The sequence below is a fragment of the Rissa tridactyla genome, chromosome Z (genome assembly GCF_028500815.1).
Source record: "Rissa tridactyla isolate bRisTri1 chromosome Z, bRisTri1.patW.cur.20221130, whole genome shotgun sequence".
Lineage (NCBI taxonomy): Eukaryota > Metazoa > Chordata > Aves > Charadriiformes > Laridae > Rissa > Rissa tridactyla.
In genome coordinates, this window is record NC_071497.1 from 8,989,785 (window position 1) to 9,010,814 (window position 21,030).

Below are 21,030 nucleotides of genomic sequence, written 5' to 3' on the forward strand. Positions count from 1 at the left end.
GATTATTTGCTATTAAAAAATGAGTTTAAATAGCATGTAGATAGTGAAAATAAGCAAAGTAAGTAGGTGCATTAAAAATTCAGTAACAACACACGCTTCTTGCACTTTGAAACAGCAGTAGCGAACTATTTATATATAAAAAGAAAATGGATTTGTAAGCTTCTGTGTAAGGCTGTAAAATATCTTTATAATGTGCTTTTAAAATTTATGTTTACAATATTTATAGTAAAATCATAGTATGATACATTTTAAAGAAGTAGAGCTTGTATTATGGATTTGATAAATGCAGCATTTGATTAAAACAGTTAAATCTTTGCATATAGCAAGCAAAATGATAATTGAGCTGTTTTCCAAGGGAAAGCATAGAATATCTGCTCCTTCTTAAATGTCGTTGGTTGAAGTCTCCCAAACAAATACAGATGGCACCTTTACACCTCCTCTGATTCCACGAAACCAGACCATTTGTGGTTTCACTCAGTCGTTGCACTCACTTTAATTAGTGTATTGGTCTCCCAGAAACTGTTGCGTTGGGCAGGGATCTGCTGGGTGCGTGGCCCTTTGCCTCAGCCCCTTCCGCTCGCGGAGCATCCTCCCACACGGCTCCTTTGAACAAGCATCCAGCAGTAAGGAAGATGAGGAGGGAGAAACCCTCCAGCGCCTCTTTAAAGTCATTTTGGAGTGTCTGTGTCGCTTCTATGAATTGGCCACCGAGGGGTCGTTGTTTGCACAAGGAATGAGGATTCCTAATTCCAGCTGCTAAATTACATGACTAAAGCTAGAAGATGCAGGCGTCTCTCAGACTGGTCTTTGCAGGACCATAACGTGCATCTATATGGATTTAAAAATTGTTTGTTTCTTTTTAAACCCCTTTAAACTGCGTCAACTATTGTATTCCCCTAACACTCGCGTAGTTTCCTGATTTTCCAGAGCATTACCATTTTTTATCCCCTCGTCTTCAAGCATGCATCCTTGGTTAACAGTGCTGCAGTACCATCGTGCTTCATCAGTTACCTTTCACTGCTGATCCTCATGTTTTCCCCACTACTGCAGCATTGCCTGTACTTTCTTTTTTTTTTAAACTCAAATCTACAAATCATTAAAAATGAACTGGCGCATGACTGCAAAATTAGCTGGATGTGCTCCATGTTCACATCCATCCTAAATTCCAGTGGAGCAAATGAGAAAATTGCAGTGAAGGAGTCCAAAGTTAAAGAATTGGGTCCTGAACAAGCAGATACAGTTAAGTCCCAGAAGCCTGAAAAGCATCATGGATTGTTAAAACATAGCTGTGAGCTAATAAAGCTACAAATACAGCTTGTGAGTAAAGCTACCAGCTTTGGTAGGCCATGAAAAGCTTTGAAAATAGATTTTAAAGGGGATTTTTTTCCCCCGGGTTTATATAATTAATGTTAGTGAGAAGAATTTTATTGTATTTTTGGAATCTCGGTTGTTTGTAAATGCATCCACCCCAGTAGAGCAGACTGACACCCACTGGGAATACCCAAGTGCATAAAATTATGCGTTATGTCTCATTCTTCGCAGAATTGGGATCTGTACATTTTTGTCCTTGCCACTATCATGCTGTATTTTAAAATATTTTAACTCTAAAAATTATTTTGACTTTTATACTATGTGAGAGGGGATTAGCACCTAGAAAGATCTGTAAGTAGTTTGTTCCTCTCTTTTTCGTTCATTTTCTCTACATACCAGGAATAAAGTCAACTTTAAAAAAACGATAAAGGTGTCCAGCATCTGCTGGCTTTGATAATTCTATCCCGCTGTTGTGGTAATGGTTTTACTGCCTGTAACTGTTAGAAGAAATTAAAAGTGCTCAGCTTGAGTAGCTCCGAGCCCCCGCTCTGTGCCCCCACCTCCCCCTTCCCCTTGCGCCTTTCAAGCAGCCGCAGATCAGGCATGGGCTGTTGGTGCCAGGGCAAGGGGTGGAATTGGGCACAGGTCACGTACCTGGGAGATCTCTTCTGAACTCTAACAGCCTTATCCTGAAAATTCAAGTTCTCTCTTTGTGGGGTAAGCCTCAGAAATTTAACGTTACTGACCACATATACCAAAGTTGGCGTTACAGTTGCTGCTGATGGGTACTAAAGGGTAGGGGGAGGGTTGTCATTTACGTATGATGCTTCCTTCTGCTGAGGTTAATTCAGTTCCTGTCGTAGTCTGACTCTTGCTTTTCACATGAGCCACAAGTGCTCGGGTTTGAAGCCAAAATCCTTGGATGATGATAATGCCTGTAGCTTTGATATAACGTATTTATTAAATATAATAGCAGGAATAATAAACTCCAGCTTGCCATTGTCAAAGTTCTTGCCAAAACATCAATTGTATGTCATAATCAGGGGTGACTAGAAGGTTTACTAAATTTAAGGAAATGCTTTCTCAAGATTAGTGATCTTGTGTGTATGTTGTCTGAATTCTGAAAGCACAGTTTGGTGGTGGTTTTTTTTAAAAGATGATGCTTCTTGATGTTTTGGTTTTAGCTTGTCAGGTTTGAAATACTCTATTTTCTGCACTCTTTGCATTTAACAAAAATTAAAGTAAAAAATACTAACCTGGTTTAAAATGCATGTAGTAATAACCCTTCTAAAATTGCATTTCTTTAAAATTTTCCGTTAAATATCATGTGCAAAACTTAGCCCCTTTCCCTCCCACTTGCTAAGTCTTCATGAGCGTGAGATAATGGTATTTCCCATGAAGTGAGACAGATGTAATAACAGTATTCCTAAATAATTAGGAATTATTTACTAATTCCTAAAGATCGTCTATCATGGAAACGAATGTTATTTATTTACATTCTCAAGTTTCTGGAGAGGTAGCCAGGTGAGTGGGCAGATCCTCCTTTTAGCATCACAGACAAATGTTTAGCTAGCGACAAAAGGATTTTATTCTTTTTTAAAAGAGGTTTAGTTTCTTCATTTTTCTGTGCAGCGTGTGCAAGGTGTGTATTGCAATATTCTTTCATATGGTGGAATGAGCCCTGTATTTCTTGACCAGGGATGAATCATGAAGTTTGTTTGAAATGCTACTATTGGTGTAACTTTTGGAATTTTAGATGTGTAAACACAGAGGTCTGTGGAAGGCTTTTTGATTTTTTTTTTTTTTAATTAATTTTGCTCTATAGTTTAAAGTAAATCAAACCTCTTACCGTTGCTATTTATAGGTTGCCAAACCATGTCAGGCTGCTCTTAGATAACTGTAAATATAGAAATTATTTTTTCAGGTATCTTCATCCAAAGCACAAAGAAGAACTTGCTCATGGAAATAGGTTTGGTCGTCAGGAAAGGACAGTGCAGAGACAAATCCTGTCTTGGTGCTGAGAATCTAAAACCATTTCATGTGAAATAGTGTAGGTGAAAACAGCTGGTTTGATATATACTGGTAGATTACAAGATGTGTAGTGGGTAACCCAAATTTCATGTCTGAAATACTTTAGAAAATATAAAACAAAGACTTCTAACACTGGGGTGGCCATTTGGGGGGCAAAGGAGGACAAGTAGGATTGTGTAATGAACAGTAAAATGCAGCTGAATAGAAAAATAATTTTTTGTTAAGCATTGATGATAGCCTGTCCAAGCTTCGCAGAGGATAAGTTACATGTTTGTGCTTATCAGCGGGCTGTGCCAGCACAAGAGTGTAATTTAGACAGCTAATTTATTTGAGTCCTGGTTGGAATTAAAATGTGTTAATGAAGAGTATCTTATGCACTGTGGTGACTGTTACTGCTGATGGAGATGTCCACAAAAAAATGAAGAGGAAACTAAATAAATGAAAGGATATGAATTGTAAACTAACTTGGATAAATCCAATTCATGCATATTTTTATGGTTCACCACTGGTACTCTTCAAGAGTACAAAATATAGTTTGAAAACTAAAAAAGATTAATATAATTTGCATTTTCAGAGACAGAATATGTAACTTGGCAATTGAATTCATTTTTTAAACGGAGGAGAGAAGAATAAAGATTTTTTGGTTTGTTTCACTTCTTATCATTTAGAACTTTAAATGAATAAATGAAAAGATTTGGTCATTATGAGAATTCCCATCTGGTTTATGACCTTGATGCTGGCAGCTTGGACCCTCTTACAGTACCTGCTTTTCAAGTAGCAGCACAATTAATTTAAAATAATTTGTCATAGTGTGTACGAATTAAGTCTGTGGTTCCATTTCCAGCTTCTAGTGATAAGTAGTGTTTAGAGTTTGTGCTGATTATGGCGGCTGAATTATACAAACCAATTAATACCATTTCAGTCCTTTTTGATACTGAGTGCTAAAACTGTGTTTCACCTTGTATTTTTTAATTTGTGGTGTGCTCTTGTTATTCCCATAAGAGATGTTCTCCAGTGAGGAGCATCATCTGCCTCTCAGGGTGTTGAGAAGTACAATCTAAAGAGATTTTTCTAAATTTGATAATGCAGATTAGAAAAAAAATACAGGATGCTGAAAAGTAAGTTATCACTTGGTTTTGTTTGCTTCTAAAAGCTCGAATTTAGAGGTGTTTTTGAGAAGCCCTGCAAAGCACTGTCTGGTGCAAGCAGAACCCATTCTTCTGCTTTCCGAAGCCATGTAAGATGCAATAAAAGCGTGGGCATCCTCTCCCAGGTCTGGATGGAGCTGTTAGAGGCAAATCCTCTCTCCCCACTGTCCATCACTGCCCACCCAGCGGGGTGGTGGCTGCCCCAACTGGGGTGGAGGAGAGGTTCCTGGTGGGCAGAGGTGTCCTCAAACCAGGACAGGGAGCCTGCTTGCTGGTGGTTGGTCAAGCTTGGCTGATGCTGTGCCGAAGTACCCTGCTGCAGACCAGTCAGCCTTGGGGGGCGTGTATTTTGGCTAGCTGGGAAGATGATAATGTGCATCTAGGTGAGCCTTGTAATTTTAAGCTACTCGGACTAAGAAAGGTGGGTTTCTGCATGCCTTGTAGCAGGGTTCTCCTGTTCAAGCAACATTCAGACCATTTTATTCTCTTCAGCCCAACCTTTGTTCGCTGGCTTTTTTGCTCTTGGTAGTTTTATGGTTAGCAGATGTGTGCAACCTCTCCATTACTCATGCCCAGTAACGGCAGTAATTCTTTTTGAACTACATTTGTTTGTTTTCCTGGTGCGCGTGTGTGTGTTACATGAGGTTGTGCTATCCACTATAACAAGTCATAGGGTCTCACGTAACATGTATGTATTGGAACTGATACCGGTATTTACGGTAAATTTAATCTCATTAGGAATTCAGTCTCAAGAGGAATTGAAAAGTAAGCAATATGCAAGATTAGTTATTTGGCTGTGGATTGTTGTAAATTTTGCAATTTATATGGGACAAAATGTAGTCAATAAATGCAACAATATAAGTAAAAAAAAAAAGGATAAAAAAGTCAGTGAAAAAAAACCTAAACATATTTGGGAGCAGATGAATTATATTCCCAGCTTTTGGAAAGGAAGTAAATTTAAAGAAAAAATAGATTTCTTGAATATTTCTGTTATTCCACCAGTACTGGGTACAAGAAAACTAAAACTAAATCGTACCATATTCTAGAGTCACCTAACTAAAAGAAGACACAGTAAGAATTACACAACTGGCAGGGAAACGTGCCGGCCTCTATGCCTTTATGTCTTCACCGTCCTGCTGGATATTTTTTGTGAAATTGTTTTTCCTGAATACTGGAACCAAAATGTGGGCAGTGAGGCTACTGTGCTTCTTCAGAGACATCCCTACGAGAAACCCATTATCTGATTGTCCTCTTGTGTTCCCAGGGATCAACAAAAATAGTATTTTACAAGATTTTGTACATTGTACATGCACACATGCACACAGAACCCTCAAAACTATTAAATACACAGTTTGTAAGATACCCTTTACTGTCCTTGTACAGAGTTGGATTTTTTTCTTTAGCAGAAAGATAAAATACTAGAATGTGTCTCACCGTCGTACAGGTTCTTGAACTTCTTTCAAATATTTTTAAGAACCTGACATGGTAGGATGCTATAAGTAAGAGAAGGGAGCTTACTAAATGTTTCACATCTTGATTTAATTTTATGTAGTCTCTCTTTTAGTAATCTTTTAGTAATTTTTTAGTACTTTTTTTTTTTTTTTTTTTTTTTTTACTTTAGGTTGATAAATCCATGTATTCTGCGGTGACCGCAAAAGGTTTCTCCTATCTGCCTTCTTTTTCACCTAGTTTATCAGAAGCTTTTGCTTGTATTCCTTTGGTCTCAGCTGCGTGACAACAGCCTTCAAGAAACTATTTGTGATACCAAATTACAGATTTTTATACGTAAAGGCAGTAATGCTGGCGTTTGCAGATGTGTTTAGTTGGCTGTTGGCTGTTCTCCAGAAACACTTACCAGATTCTTCTGTTGCTGCAACTTTTTTTCTTTTTTTTTGACACATTTTCAAACACTGGTAGCATCTCCATCTCCTTTGTGGCTTAGATATGACATTCTTGCCTGTTATTTTGTTTTCTTCATGTTCTTTTGTTTGTTCTTTTTTTAATTTCGTTTTGGTTTAGATCTGTGGCTTTTTTGGTGTTTCGGGTTTTGGGTTTTTTTTGTTTTTTTTTTTCCTCTTCTTAATACATTAGTGTATGTGCCAGATCCGGAACTCCATTTGAGAAGTTAATTGTAGCTTAGGGTAATGTCCCATAGCATTGTTTACACCTCCTTGTACTCGGTGTAATGTCCCTGTTGTGGATTAGCGGGACTTGGGGGCTGCAGTAGTCACTGGAAACCCCTGGGAGCCATTGCAGCACCTGGAAATTACTGTGGGATGGAGCCGCTCCGGTAATACCCGTCTTCCTCAGTCAGATCAGCTTCGAGAGATTGTTTTCCCTTAGACAGGCTTTGCAACATCTGGCCCTGAAGTGTCAGATTTATTATTTGAAGAGTACCCTACATCCTTTCACACAGAGAGGGCTCTAGGAGAGAATGCCTTTTGTCCCTCTGTCTTCTTCCTACCCAATAGCTAAAGTTATTGCTGCATTATTAAATCACATTACCTATCTTTCGGCATATTTTTCCAGCTTAATTATTTCTTTCTATTTTTACCCTGACTATTTTTTGAAGAGTTGTAAGTCTATAATCCTTAGGTGGAAGAAGTGCTCTTGTACCCCGTGCATTGCTGACGGCCCTCTCCCTCCCTGCTAGCTGGGGTAAGCTGGGAAGTATTTGGTTCGTTGCCGTGGCACCTCTCCAGCCCCCGCGCTAAACTCTGAGACAAATCAGGAGTCTGTCTTGCGGAGAGTTTGGTGTGGGGGTCCATTAAAGGTGCTCGACTATCAAGATGCTTGAATTGACACAAGGCTGGGATAGCAGGCAGAACTGTCCAGGTCTCCAACGTGCGAAGAATTTATTTTTGTCTTCAGAAGACAAGTGCTACACTGGTCAATTCAAAATCTGGTTTTAATTTAGTGCCCATATTCTGAACCCATTACTTTTTGTGATGTATGTGCTGCAATATTGTTAGAGAAGGGGGAAGAAAAAGTTTCCAAGAAGTCAAGGAAAGAGCGAGCTACTAGCCTTAAGACATATAAGTCCACGGTGGTTCTTCCCTAAGTCATGGTCATTTCAGCAACTCTTAATAATAAAGTACAACTAGATCAGAGACTACATGTCAGCTTGTTTTGGTTAATTACAAAGGATGTAGCAAAAACCCACACATAAGAAAAAATGCCTGCTGTTGAGTTCTTGTCTTTCAGAATGCCTAGTGCTTAATAATGGGGGGGGGGGGGTGTCAGACTTGAAAAAAATTGCTCCTAATTTAGTGAGAAGCTGTTCATATTTAATTTATTTTCATTAAAATGTTTGGCAGAAGTTCCTTGGTGTCTTGATACATGTCAGTAGAACTTTTTGTGAACAAACATGGCATTGGTGATGGCGAGGGAGAAGTTTTTATTTTGGTGGTAGATTTTTTGTGGTAAACTTAAGTCCTAAATGCTGGTCCAAAACAGTGTAAATTTGTTAGAATTGTCCTGGAACATCCCTATCTCAACACTTTCTGCAATGCTATATGGATATTTATTGATACTTATATTCATCAAAACATATAGTTGTCCTTCCCAGTTGTTTATATATTTTCCTGCCTATAGAACTCTGCCATGTTCGTATCCTTGGATCATCAAAAATGATAAGAACTATGTGAAATTTACTGGATTAAGTCCTTTGTTGCAGTTCCACTTGCATTCAGTTACTTGAAGAATGGGAGAAGGTTTAAACACTTCAACAAATATGTTTAAGGGGAATACCTAAATATATAAATATTTAAAGTATATAAAGCTTTTTATAAGACAGAGTTGTATCAAAGAGGCTCCTGTAGTTATTCCGTGCAATGAATTAACAGTAAGAATAGATGCACTGGCTCTCACATTGAATTCTGCTTTGATGCTGCTTCGGACACAATGCCTTGAAAAAACATGATTTGTGACTTACACATAATTTCAGAGAAGAATCCTAGCTTTACTGTGTGAGGCTTTTATTAAGTGGACTTGAGACCTACCTAGGTCCAGACCTTCTCAAAAATCTGAAACAGCTGCTGATGTAGCAAACCAAAAAATGTGGACTCTAATTGTTGGGCATTAGAAACAATGCGAGTCATATTTTGAAAAGGGAAATTGCGACTTTACATGAGTAAGCCTCCTTCTCTCCTTAATGCAGTGGGGTATTTGTTTCAGCTTTTTAAATAAAATTTCAGTTCTATACAAAAAGTAACTGTTTAGGTATTCTTATAAACTGCATAGAAAGGTGAGCCCACTGGGAAGGGGATGAGCAGGTTTCCATCCTGCTTGAGTGGAGTAGATGTTCTGCCAGTAACGCACCGTTATCTACTAATATTAATATTGTGTTTCTGCATTAAGGAGGTCAATGTGAGAGACACTGCTGATTTCCTTTTTATGAGCTGTACAACTGTAAATAAAGCTAAGGTTTTGTTTTCTGGATGAGGTAAGCCAAATCCAAGATACTCACTAGAGTGTGCTGCACTCCGTACAAAACGCTTGGTTGAGCTCTATGGAAATTTTTGAAATTCTAATTTCCTCGCACTTTTACTGCTTTTACAAGGGCCTGCATGTTTACAGCCTTCACCACATGCACAAACCCTTTTTCTTTCTTTATTATCAGAGAATCTCACCATCAAAGAGGGCATGAAGATGCCTCCCTCTTCTATAGCACATAATTTCAAATGGATTTTTTATTAAACTAATCTTTTCACAATTGTCATTGAAATTTCTTCCCCAGTGTGTAAGCCCTCTGTATTTTAAAATGCTTTCTGGTACCTAGTTTGAACACGTATTTATGTAAGTTACACTATTTCAGCTTTCATCTGATTCTGAGATGTGAAAGGTTCTGTTAAATGTTTTTATGTAACATCATAGGAAAAAATCCATTACTAATTACTAGTAACATAATTATAATTATTTTGTTAGCTGTTGCTACGATTAATACATCCATTACTAACATTGATGGTCACTGGCATTTTAGTTTGTAATGCTGTGCTGCTGATGGAGCTGAAATGTGCCATTCATTCGTAAAACAGTGGTGTTGATCGTAGACTTTCAGTGACCTGCTAGCGGACCTTGGCTACAGCTGACTAGGTGGTGCCTGTGTAGGTGTAGTCGTTTCTTTTTGAAGAGACCCCAAAGAGTGGGATAAATGTGCAGCAGCTTGTTTGTCATCAGAGGCTGCCCCTGGGAAGTCCCAGCAGACTCCTTCCCTTTGTCTCACCCGTGTCTCCAGTGACAGTGCCGTGAACAGAAGTGAGCTCCCCTTTCATGATACAAAGTTAAAGCCTACTTCCAGCTCTTCGTTTTCTTTTGGAGTTACAGGTATACGTTTGCATGCCAAAATGATCCTCTTCATCATCTACTTAGTCAGGTGTTTGTGCCTTTTTCCTGTCGATCTCACACTTGCCACTAATCTCCCAGATTTTTAGATTTCTAGATTACTGTCACACTTCGGGATGGAATAAGTAGAGATATTAAATGTATTTATTTTCTGGTACTACCATTTGTTTATCGTGAGGGACTGACCTTGTTAGTGGGCTACAAAGTAGTATAGTGGTAGCCAAGAGCCACCAGAACCTCACAGGGTGCAGGAGGGTACAACCAATTTGGGTGTATATTTGGGTTTGAGAGAGGAGATGTACTGAGTGAGCAGGCACTTAAGTATGCAGGCATGGGAGGAGTAACACTGAATTAATATGGTTCATTTTAACCAAAAAAGATCTGAATATTTATGACATAAACTTGAAATATGTGCCCTGACAGGTTAAATCTTGTATTGCATTTTAGTGTATTATTATGAAAAAAAGTTAATGGAAAGTATTTGCAAATTGGTTATGCTGTTACTTACCTTTTGACTTTCCCCAAATGGTTTTTCTTTTATATTTCAGGTTTTCTATCTTTCCCTTCTCTAGTGGAAAGTACAGATCTGTGATTATATGATCTAAATGGTTTATTATTTATTCTTCTCAGATAATGCAATAAGTTGTTTATACCCTGCATTCACAATAACTGTAACAAAGTTTTAAATAATGTGTCGTGGTAGATTCATTCGCTAAGAATCTCTAAATTTATTCAGTCTGCTAAACACTGAACGGTGTGTGGAAATATTTAAGCTGGATGCCTGAGGTGTGAGCATGGCACAAGCCATACACCCACTGACTCAATGTGGTATTTATGAGCTAAGTTGAGTTATTTAGCAGTATTTCTCTTTTTTTCATAGCCTTTCATGTCCCCTCGGTACCCTGGAGGTCCAAGGCCACCTTTAAGAATACCCAATCAGGTAAGAATTTGTCACAGATGCAGTGTTGTGGTCTGGGGTGATGGTGCAGTGCTGGCAACAGGGAAGGTTGCCTCTTTGGCTACCAATGGGTCATTGCCTGCAAAATTCACTCAGTCCCTCTCCACCCCATTTTATCTGACCATTAAATAGTTATTCCGTTAAGGTATGGCCATGCCATTCCCAGCTCACTTTCCTGTGCTTAATTAGTGTCTGCATCTCAAAATTTATTGTGTGTTCAGCCTGTCTACAGAGGAGGATATAGTTGCCTTGTGCGATGCCGCATTAACATCATCCAGCCAAGGCTGCCTGCCCTGAGATGAAGGCAGAATGTCCCTATGGCTGTTACACTCTCTGAACTTCCCTAACCACATCAAGCAGTTAGCTCTGCGATTTTCTTTACTTAATTCTACATAAAATGCCTCACTCCCTCCTATTCTTTGTTGGATATATGAAGTATATTTCACAGTAAAAATGGGGATTATTGGTGAGAAAGGGCTGTATGTCTATAAGACACTCTGAGGACTTTATAAAAGCATCAAATTCCCAATTTTCTCTCAGCTCCATCAAAGGATATGCATGCCAGTGTGACAAGAATGAGTAATGAGCTGCTGTTCGTCAGCAGAGACCTTTATTGGCCCATCTGTGAAAAGATGGTTCTGGAAGCAGATAGCATTTGTATTTTTAAGCTCTCTGTAGTGCAGATAGAGGAGGAGAAAGCAGTTGTCAACAGATGAAAAGTTAAAGATAAGCAGACAGAAAAATATCAGTGGAGCTCTGAAAGGAAAACTGGGTCATTTACAATGTTGGGAAAGGTTGATAGGACAGATGGAACGGGTTTCTTGGTGCAACTTAAACTTCCAGGACTGCCTTTCTTGTTGTCGCAGCTTGATGAGGGGACTTTTCTGCAAGAGCCTCAGTTCTGGCTATTTTTTTATATCTGTGTAACACAATGTCAACAAACTTGTGTTAAGCGCTAGCACAGCTTTTCCAGAAAGCTGAAGTTTGAAATTTAGTGAGCTGGATATGTCAGGTCACAAGACTTCTTCAAACGTTCCTCCAAATCAAATATGGTGATGTTCGGGAGCAGGTTAAGTTACCGGTACCATAGCTACTTTCTTTCAAGGGAAATGTAATTAACCTTGTTGAACTGATCATCAAGGGACAGCATAAGAGCACAATGTCAATAGCGCTTTAGTTGAATGTTTGCTACAGACATACTGTAACCCGGTACAGAATATCTTCCTGGTTTTTGCACCTTTCAGTCCTGTCTTCGCCAAAGATACACCAATGTTTGTGTTTCACATACTCCTTTGTTTTTCCTTCTGCGTTTCTGAACACTGTAAATACTGGCAGGTAGAAACTGGATGTGGTGAACGCCGAGAAAACGCTGCCAACCTTCAGTTTTAGTTTCAGAAGCATTTTTGTCTGCACGTTGTGGTATTTTCAGTTCCGAACTGTAGCATAATCACATAATCTTAGTGAATTACGGATTTTGCAATTCATTTACATTGTGCTGCATTGGTGAATTACTGCTTTTAACAACGCTGCCATTATTTAAGTTACAGTATAGATAGGCAGCGTGTGGAAGTAATAAGCTATTGTAGTGCAGCTTTAAGGCTGAAATTTGGATTAGACGTAAGTCAGTAAAAATCAGAGTTAAAATTCCCGCTGTAACTCTGACTCTATCCCTTAGTGCCTTGCAGTGGGGATGGTGTTTCCTAGGCAAGGCAGGGTCACACAGGGCACGCCTGGTACAAAGACCCAGGCTTTGTACCAAGGAAAGTTAGTACCAACCGAGTGCCGCGGGACTGCCCCTGAGTTCCTTCCAGGACTCGATCAGGTCCCACGAGGCCCAGCCCCAGAAGGAAGTCTGGCAATGCGTTATGCTGTGCAGGGACACTCGTTTTTCGTGAAAAGTGGTGTGACGTGTTGGAAAGGAGCCGTGGTCCCTCATGTAGTGACCTGGAGAATAATGACTGTGTGTTATAAGTCCTTGGTCACGTCTGCTCACAGCAGCCAACGCCTCTGTGTCCTTGCGTGTCCCCTGCCATCTCAGGCAGAAGTGACCTGTTCCTGCTTTGCCACTCTGACACTTCTCCATGCACTTCATGTGTTGTTCTTATGTATCATCCAGGCAGTCACTGAAGTACACATAGAACTCTAATTTAAATGATGTCATCTCAGATTATTTGTTTATACCATCAATCTTGCAGTGCACTACCTTTTGACTGTACTACCTTTGAGTTAATAACATGCATCTTAATTTTGAATTTCCTACTTCTTGTGGAAACAAACTGTATGGTATTTGCATATAGGTTCCCCTTTTTATGTATCCAAGACTACTACAGTACTTCCACGTTAAGAGTAACTTATCCATTCCCTCAGTAAGCAATGCCCGTATTGCCTGAGTAGATTACTTTAATAACAACAGATTAACCCATTCTAGATACATTTTTACTGAAAATGCAATGTTGTTTTGAAATGCTAAATAGCACCTAGTGGATCAGCTAGAAAGATCTATTCATGAAAACTTTTTTCTAGTTGGCGAAAATATAGGTGAGAGACTGTAGAAATGAGCCTTATACCTAATTCAGTTACTATAAACCCAAAGGACAGATTAAAATGTGGGGACATAAAACCAATGCATTTGAGTTGGAGCAGAGGTGAAGTAACAATACAATGTACCTCCACACTTGAAGGCGAGACTTACGAGGAAGCTTTGTGACTGTCGTTATCTCCCATAGATGAATAATAAGCTTATCTCGGCATAGATGCCCTTCAAGAGTAAGGCAGAGGGGAAGATAAAATGCCCCCCACATCACAGTCCTAATTAGCTGTACCCTGTGAATGCTGTATGGTTGGCTCAGTTACAGCTCACTCTCAGAGAATATCAGTGTCCGCATCCTGACCTCTGAAAGGAAATGTTAAAATAATGGTTAAAAGAGAAAACTATAGCAATATAAGCTTTGGATAAATGGCCACATACCCAAGAAAAAGATCAATGTTTTGAGGTTAAATAATAGGTAAGCTAAAGTGAAGGAAGGATTTTTTGGGAAAAAAGCAAATTTAGGTAATTACATTTTGGAGGTTCTTTATACATAATTCCACAGAAGTCCAAGAGTTTGTCCATGCAAGTCCACAGTCAAGGTCATAGGACATCTGGGACCCTTAGTTTAGTTAGGCACTTAGGGCGTTTAGTCAGGGCATTTGGGAAGGTTAACTGTTCCACATTACTCTTGACTCAGAAGAATCATCTGGGAATTGAAACAAAAATATTTGCATTATGTCTTTAACATAAATTTCAAAGCATTATATGCTTTTAACATATGGTTTGTATGCCTGCAGGCACTCGGAGGTGTCCCAGGAAGTCAGCCATTATTGCCTAGCGGGATGGACCCAACACGGCAGCAAGGTGAATGAAATAATTATTGGGACCATTCAAAAGTCCCGTCTTCTCAAACTTGCATCTTTCTTTCTGTGTTTCAAAGCTTACTGCAGCTTTTAAAGTTGTGGTTTGTTTTGTTTTTTTTTTTTAATTAAGAAGGAATGATTTGTTAACGTTGTTTTAGAAGGTGCTTGTGTACTGCATACCTTTTTAAGTTACATAATTTTACTTGCAGGACATCCAAACATGGGTGGGCCAATGCAGAGAATGACTCCTCCAAGAGGAATGGTTCCATTAGGACCACAGGTACCTTCCACAGATAGATACCCATATTTATTGATAGGCCTATACGTACACTGTGTTACTCTGGTTTTGCATAGATTGAAGGTGGCCAGGACTTGTTCTTCTAATCCCATTTTAAAATAAACTTTATGTTTTACAAAAATTAATTCTAAGTTGCAGCTGTTCAAAGTCTAAAATGAAATCGTCAGTGATTTTCATTAAGATTTGAAGGTAAAAGAGGAATCCCTTAACTTGCTTATTTCAGAAAAGTTATGTTTGTCCTACAGTCAGTATATGTTGTAATCAGAGCCTGGCGTTTGGGAGCCTTTAGGAGATCCAAGGAGATCCTTTAGGGAACCAAGGATCGAGTAGGTGTTTCCTCATCCTCCCAACCTGGTTGATTATGCCATTTAGGAGGAAAGGATTAATACTTCTAACTTAGGCAAACTCTTTGTACCAAAAATACCCCCCCAAATTCTATAAGGATTTTCTTTCATCCACCACTGATTTAGATTTTTGTGGAGTGCTGGAGAGATTGTAATGTAAAATGAGAATTTTGTGCTGCCATTTCTCCCCCTTGTCAATCATAAACATCTCTCTAGCTCTCTTTTTGGAGGAGTGAAGCAACTTTGGATTGCAAGATCCATGGTGCTGACCTGGTCACAGTTCTCCATAGGCTCTTTCCTCAAAAATGTGAAAATATGAGTGGATATTTGTCAGTATTACTTTTCAACAGTAAACTAAGGTAGAAAAGAAATTAATTCTGATGTATACCTGAAATATTATTCCAAAAGATTATTCTGTATTTAATCAGTGCTCTCAGTGAGAGAAAATTTAGGTGGTGGTGTATCATATCAATGTTGCCAGTATTTTGTTTTACAGTGTGCTGCTTGTGCCCACACTTTGCATTTTTACTTCCCCATTTCAGATAATCTCTCTAGTGAGGTTGTTTTTTTTTTTCCTTTGAATAGCAACTGAATTTGAAATGATTGAATAGCTTTGACTTTCAAATCTGTTCACAACTGTCTTTACAATTTTGGATCTTCTTGGTAGAAACCAGTTGTGCAGTTCTGCACCACATCTGCTGCGTGACCAACAAAGCATTGTGAAATACATTGGTTATTTTTTTTTGTAGCATTGAAGTATGTTTACCACTTGCTTTTTGGAGGTAGAAACAGAAGCTTTGCAATGCTGCCATGTGAGATTGAGCTGATACTTGATGCAGCACCATTAGTCACACAGCAGGCAAATCTCCTGCCAGTTTTTATAAGGATATTTTTTCCATTTCTACTGTCTCTTAAAATCCAGTGTTTTTGTAAGGTTCTTCTTTCTTGTACTGAACATCCTCTAAAAATGGGGAACAATGTAGCTAATCTACACAAAATTTAAGTTCGCAAATCAATCTTTTGTATAAATGGATCATCACCTGTCTTTGTATCTGGCATTTAGGATCTTCTCAGAATGCAGTTCTACAGCCAAATTTGATGAATCTTTCACACCTACTTTTAAGGTCCTCTTGCTGCAGCACTGTAAAGTTGACTTAGCTGTGCCTGTAGCAGGAGGCCCTGCTACACTTGCAAAACACTTACTTAATGTGCTGATATAGAAGTGCTTATGTCCAGTATAGCAAGTACAGCATGCATATGCTTGAAAACGTAGAGAAAATTTACCTCAGTTTTGTATTTTATGATTCTGGACTGTTTCAGACTATGTAACATGAAGCAAAAAGTATGGTTGTAAATGCTTGAATCTGTCAAAAGCTCCAAAGGCTTTTTTCAAGCTGTAGTTCTGTCAGCTGAAGGGGGTACTTCCTCCAGTCTGTGACTGGCTACTTCTCCCAGTCCCTCAGGTCTGCTGGTGAGCTTCCCACATGCTCCCTAAAGCTTTCTAGTCGAAAAGAATTGGGTCATCTTAAATATTTAAGAAATAAATCATGGTTAATCTGTCTCATTTTGGCCACCTAATACTAGGGAGCACTTTTGTGAACATCTTAACTACCAGATAAAAAATGCTGGTGGTGACTTTGAGTAGAAATCTGTAAGAAACAAACTGGGGAACTAACTTCTGCAGACAGCATAACTGCAGCTGAAGGAACATGTGAATTGGTAGCCTTAATGAAAGCGCTCTCATTTTAGGACGAAGGAGTACATTTGATTAGAATTAACGTTAATTAGAGTTAGGAGTACATTTGATTAGGATTATTCCAGTCCTGCAGGATTCCATGGAGATCTTTAACCCTGGCCCGCACAAATGATTCCTGAATTAAAATAAAGAGAGGAGACACCAGACAGACCAAACAGGGAGAATGGCTCAGCCCTCCACATCAAGATGAAAAAATGAAATAAAACAGATAGAGAACTTCTGTTTTGTTACAGTCAGACTGTGTTCTCTGCCAGATCCAGTAGTGCAAATTGGAGACGTTACTGTGCCCACTGCTTTGACAATCCACCAGTTAGTGCCCTACAGTTCTGACAGAGGAGTTGCTCAGGCAAAATTGTCTAGGATAACTTAGGTCAAAGAGGGGGTTTGAGATAATCTGGCTCACTTTTGCCTAAGCGTGCACACCAATCGGTCTGCTGGCTGCACACAAAAAGGCAGGAATGAGCAGTGATTGATGACCAGCAGCTGTGGATAAAACTGTCTTCAGCTGGCACTGTTGGGTCTGGAGGAGGACATCTGTGCGCAGCCCCTGGACGTATTCGTGCAAACCAGCTGTCTGTGGGACACTTTAGGGAGTGTTAACAATGAAGAAAGTTTTAAGTTTGGAGTTTTTGTTAGCAGCAACAGAAGCGCCTCTCCTGGTTCTAGATAAGTTCTAGATAACTGATATGTCCTACCACTAAAGGTATAAACAGCACCAGACCCACGCTTTCAGAATCACTGCTGTGTTTCTCCCATGTATTCATGACTTCATGTTTACATGGTTTGGTGAATCAGACCAATATAGAGAACACCCACAAGCCTGAGTCATATAGTTTATGTAGTCTGTAATATACTGTATGTGAAATAGAGTGTGTTAGTTTTATTCTTGGAAAACAGACCACAACAGTGAACTAAACTTTTTTTTAAGTAAATTGCTTCTTCGTCCCCACCTCCTTCCAAAATGTGCAGCTCTTCATTTTAGGGAACTTACTATTATCCGTTCTTTTAAAATATCCGAAAAATGTATCAGGATTAGCACAGACTAGGGAGTAGGGAGTGTGTTATGATTGTCAGGTGAGATAAACTGTTCTGCTTGTATCCCTCTGAATAAAAATACGTAGAAGTTTGTTTTTCTTGTAAATAGCACACTTAAACTTTTGTCATATCAAAGCACAAACTCGAATTTTATAGGCATTGGGCAATTCCATTTGTTAGCATTGCTATGACATTCGTTATCTTATCAAATAATTTTCATATTAGTTACCATAGACTTACTAGAATTGACTGATTAGAAATGTAATGGTTATGCTGTATGTTATAAATGTGATATCACATGGTGTAATTTTATACAAGCATTTATTAATATCCTAACAAAATCTAATTAAAATAATTCTATTTAAATTCCATGATGTAGAAATCTTAGAATCTAAGTACAGGTTTCTAATTTTGAATGAGCTCCCTTGATATGAAAGTTGAATACATTATAAAACCTGCCCCTTGCTGGCCATTGACTTGATGTCTGTATGTGTAAATAATTCCTCCTGAAACAGTTGATGTTTTGAGTATTCTTATTCTACTTGTATTGTTTGAAACAGTTGATGTTTTAAGTATTCTTATTCTACTTGTATTGTTTGTAATTCTTTCTCCTTGGGGTTAACAATATTGTTTTTTTAAGTCAACAATGGAAACTCCTGAAAGAATGAATTACATTGGCCTATCCAGTCAGCAGTTGTGTAGGGATATCATTAACCTGCTGTCCTTTCTTTCCCCCTCCTCTTTGGTTTTGTTTTTTTGTTTTGTGGTAGTCTGACCCTTGGTTATCATTGCAGAACTATGGAGGTGCAATGAGACCCCCACTGAATGCTTTAGGTGGCCCGGGGATGCCTGGAATGAACATGTAAGCACAATATTAAAATCTTATAATATTTAGAAAAGTCATTATTTCATTGTAGAAGTAACATTTGCGATACATATGACAAGGGAGAACATGCTATGATAAGTAACATGCTTTGATGTCTAACAACTGCAATTTTAGAAAGCGAATCCACACCAGTTTCCTTCTTATGCATGCATCTTACAGGCGCCTTTGCTGTCCCTACAAGTCTGTACAAGTCCTCACTTTCTTTCACAGGTCAAAGTTCAAACATTGGGAATAATTTGTCAGTACAGTCACTGATATATCCTTGTATGCATTTTTTTTTAAAAAATACATTATTTACATTTATTTTTTTATGATACTGGTTAAACATTTTGTAAAGAATGGTACGAGTGTCGTTCTTTTCTGCAAAGCAAAGAAGTACTTAATTTTAGAAACATTAAACCATTGTCTAGAACTATTTACAAAAAAAGACATTTGAAAGAAGAAGTGTGGATGATTCTCTGTTGTTGTTTTTATTTCCATAACTACATTTATTCCCACTCTGAACAGGTAGAAGGGTATTACAGATACGAGTGTAAGGTTTTCTGGGACTGGATCGTCATTTAGTAAAAATTGATACAGGCTGAGTTCGGTTAAGCTATGCGGATTTATTCTAGGCATGGGTTTAGTCATGGAAGTGTATTACGCCCTTCATACCTGTAGACAACCCACTCTTCTAAGGGTGTAGAGAAATTTCAGATGTAAAATTACTCTATCTAGAGTAGACTAGATTTAACCTTAGGATTTTAGCATGGCAGGTGACCCAATATGAGGAATCTTCTGCACTTTAGATAGATAAAGCTTTTGCTTGCTTGGAGTTGCTTATTTGATTAGCAAGCCTGGAAGAAAGTAAGGTGCTCCTTGTATTTAGATTTCTCTATTAAGAGATTCACAGATTTTAAGGGGCTTGCTATGGTTATCTCTGTTGTAACACAACCAGAGATTATCAAGCTATTCTTGTATTTTGGCTGTACCTCTGCTGAAGTTTGTACATTTTTTCATAACCACCATTTTGCAGTCCTTGAGTGGTCACAGAAGGTATCATGGTGGTCAAGCTATTAAGACACTAGAATGATTTTACAACCAAAAGTAGAGAACATCTTTTCTTACTCGTTTTACACCTTTGTCTTTCAAGAACAGGTTTTCAGCGGATCAACACAGAAAACACAGTCAAGATTTATATACGGTTGTTATTGTTACGTTGTAGATACCCGTTTTTACTCCTATTTTTGTAGGAAACATAAACCAGAGATGATAATTTTCTTTTCAAGTAAAGAGTTGCCAACCTGAAAAAGAAGTATTGAGATAGATAATACCATTTAAAAAGTATCTAATCCACCATAGCCTTACTTTCTTCTAATTTCCAGACATACCTTGAATTCTTGACACAAATAAAATCTAAAGTTGGGTGTTACTCTATCATAGACATCATGTATTGGACTTAAGACAATACTAGGAACCTTCCCAAGGGTAGGCATTTCTTCTTTTAAATAAAATTTATGTAGAAAAAAAATGTAGATATTTGAAATTCAGTGCGAGTATAATATAAGCACTACATAAATTGTCGTCAGGAGAGGATTTAATTATAAGAAAAGAAAATGAACTTTCTAAAATAAAATACTGTAAAATTAAAATTCAGGCTAGGTATAAGATATTTTGAGGCTGCTTATCCACATAAATGAGAGTTTGCATAGGGAAAATAAGAAAACACATTCCTGGATGACAAAAAGAATTCCTGGTCTGCCAGAAAGAGAGATGGCTATGGGCTGAAATAGTAGCATTTCCATATTGCAGCATTTAATAAGCACATTTCATCTTGAGCCGGTAGACGTACATAGATGATGTTTTAATTCAGTGGTGTGAGAAGTACATTTTCCTTTGGACTTGTATGTCCTCTTGAAGGGAACACCATGAAGTAGAGTCCTTTACTTGGGATATTCATGGGCTTTGATACAGTGCGTGATCTGCTGAGAAGAACAAGGTGTAAAGCAGTAATTATGAAGCAGGTAGCCGTAGCTGTCTCCATGTCTTACCAGGCATATACTGCACTCCTTTACATTTCTTACAAACTCATCTTTACTCCAGTTTAGCTGAAAGTGGGAACAGAGTACTTAGTCTTGGTTTTGAACAAGAATTCATACTGTCCCTTTGCTTATTATAATTCACTTTAAAGGCCAGACTCCAAAGTGCTAGTACTGGAATATTACGCTGTAGCATATCCTGGCCTGTGTTACATGCTGAATCACAGACCATTATAAGGAGCTCCATTATTGCATGCCTTACAACATGAATAATTTTTTTACCATCAAACTGAGTAATTCTTCTCCTCTGTCAATGGAGTGACGTATACTGATCAAAAGAAACACAAAGGAGTTACTATGGTCTGGGTTTCTTTTAATTGTATTTGCAGGACATCAGAGTTTTTTCTTACAGTAAAGTTGCTGCTGTCAAAGTTGTCCTTATACCGAAATCTCACTGAAGACTTGTTTTCTGGTCAATTATAGCATTCAGGATCAGTCGGGGTGCATCC

General features: G+C 38.4%; 1 protein-coding gene across 4 annotated transcripts in view; it reads left to right on the top strand.

The window, feature by feature from the left end:
• Positions 1-21,030, top strand: part of SSBP2 (single stranded DNA binding protein 2) — a 191,100-nt gene that overhangs the window by 129,894 nt on the left and 40,176 nt on the right. For all 4 annotated transcript variants that reach the window (XM_054185299.1, XM_054185301.1, XM_054185302.1 and 1 more), the window contains 4 exons: positions 10,714-10,773; positions 14,119-14,185; positions 14,394-14,464; positions 18,412-18,479. In XM_054185299.1, coding sequence (XP_054041274.1) covers positions 10,714-10,773; positions 14,119-14,185; positions 14,394-14,464; positions 18,412-18,479 — 266 coding nt within the window. The remainder of the gene's footprint in view (positions 1-10,713; positions 10,774-14,118; positions 14,186-14,393; positions 14,465-18,411; positions 18,480-21,030) is intronic.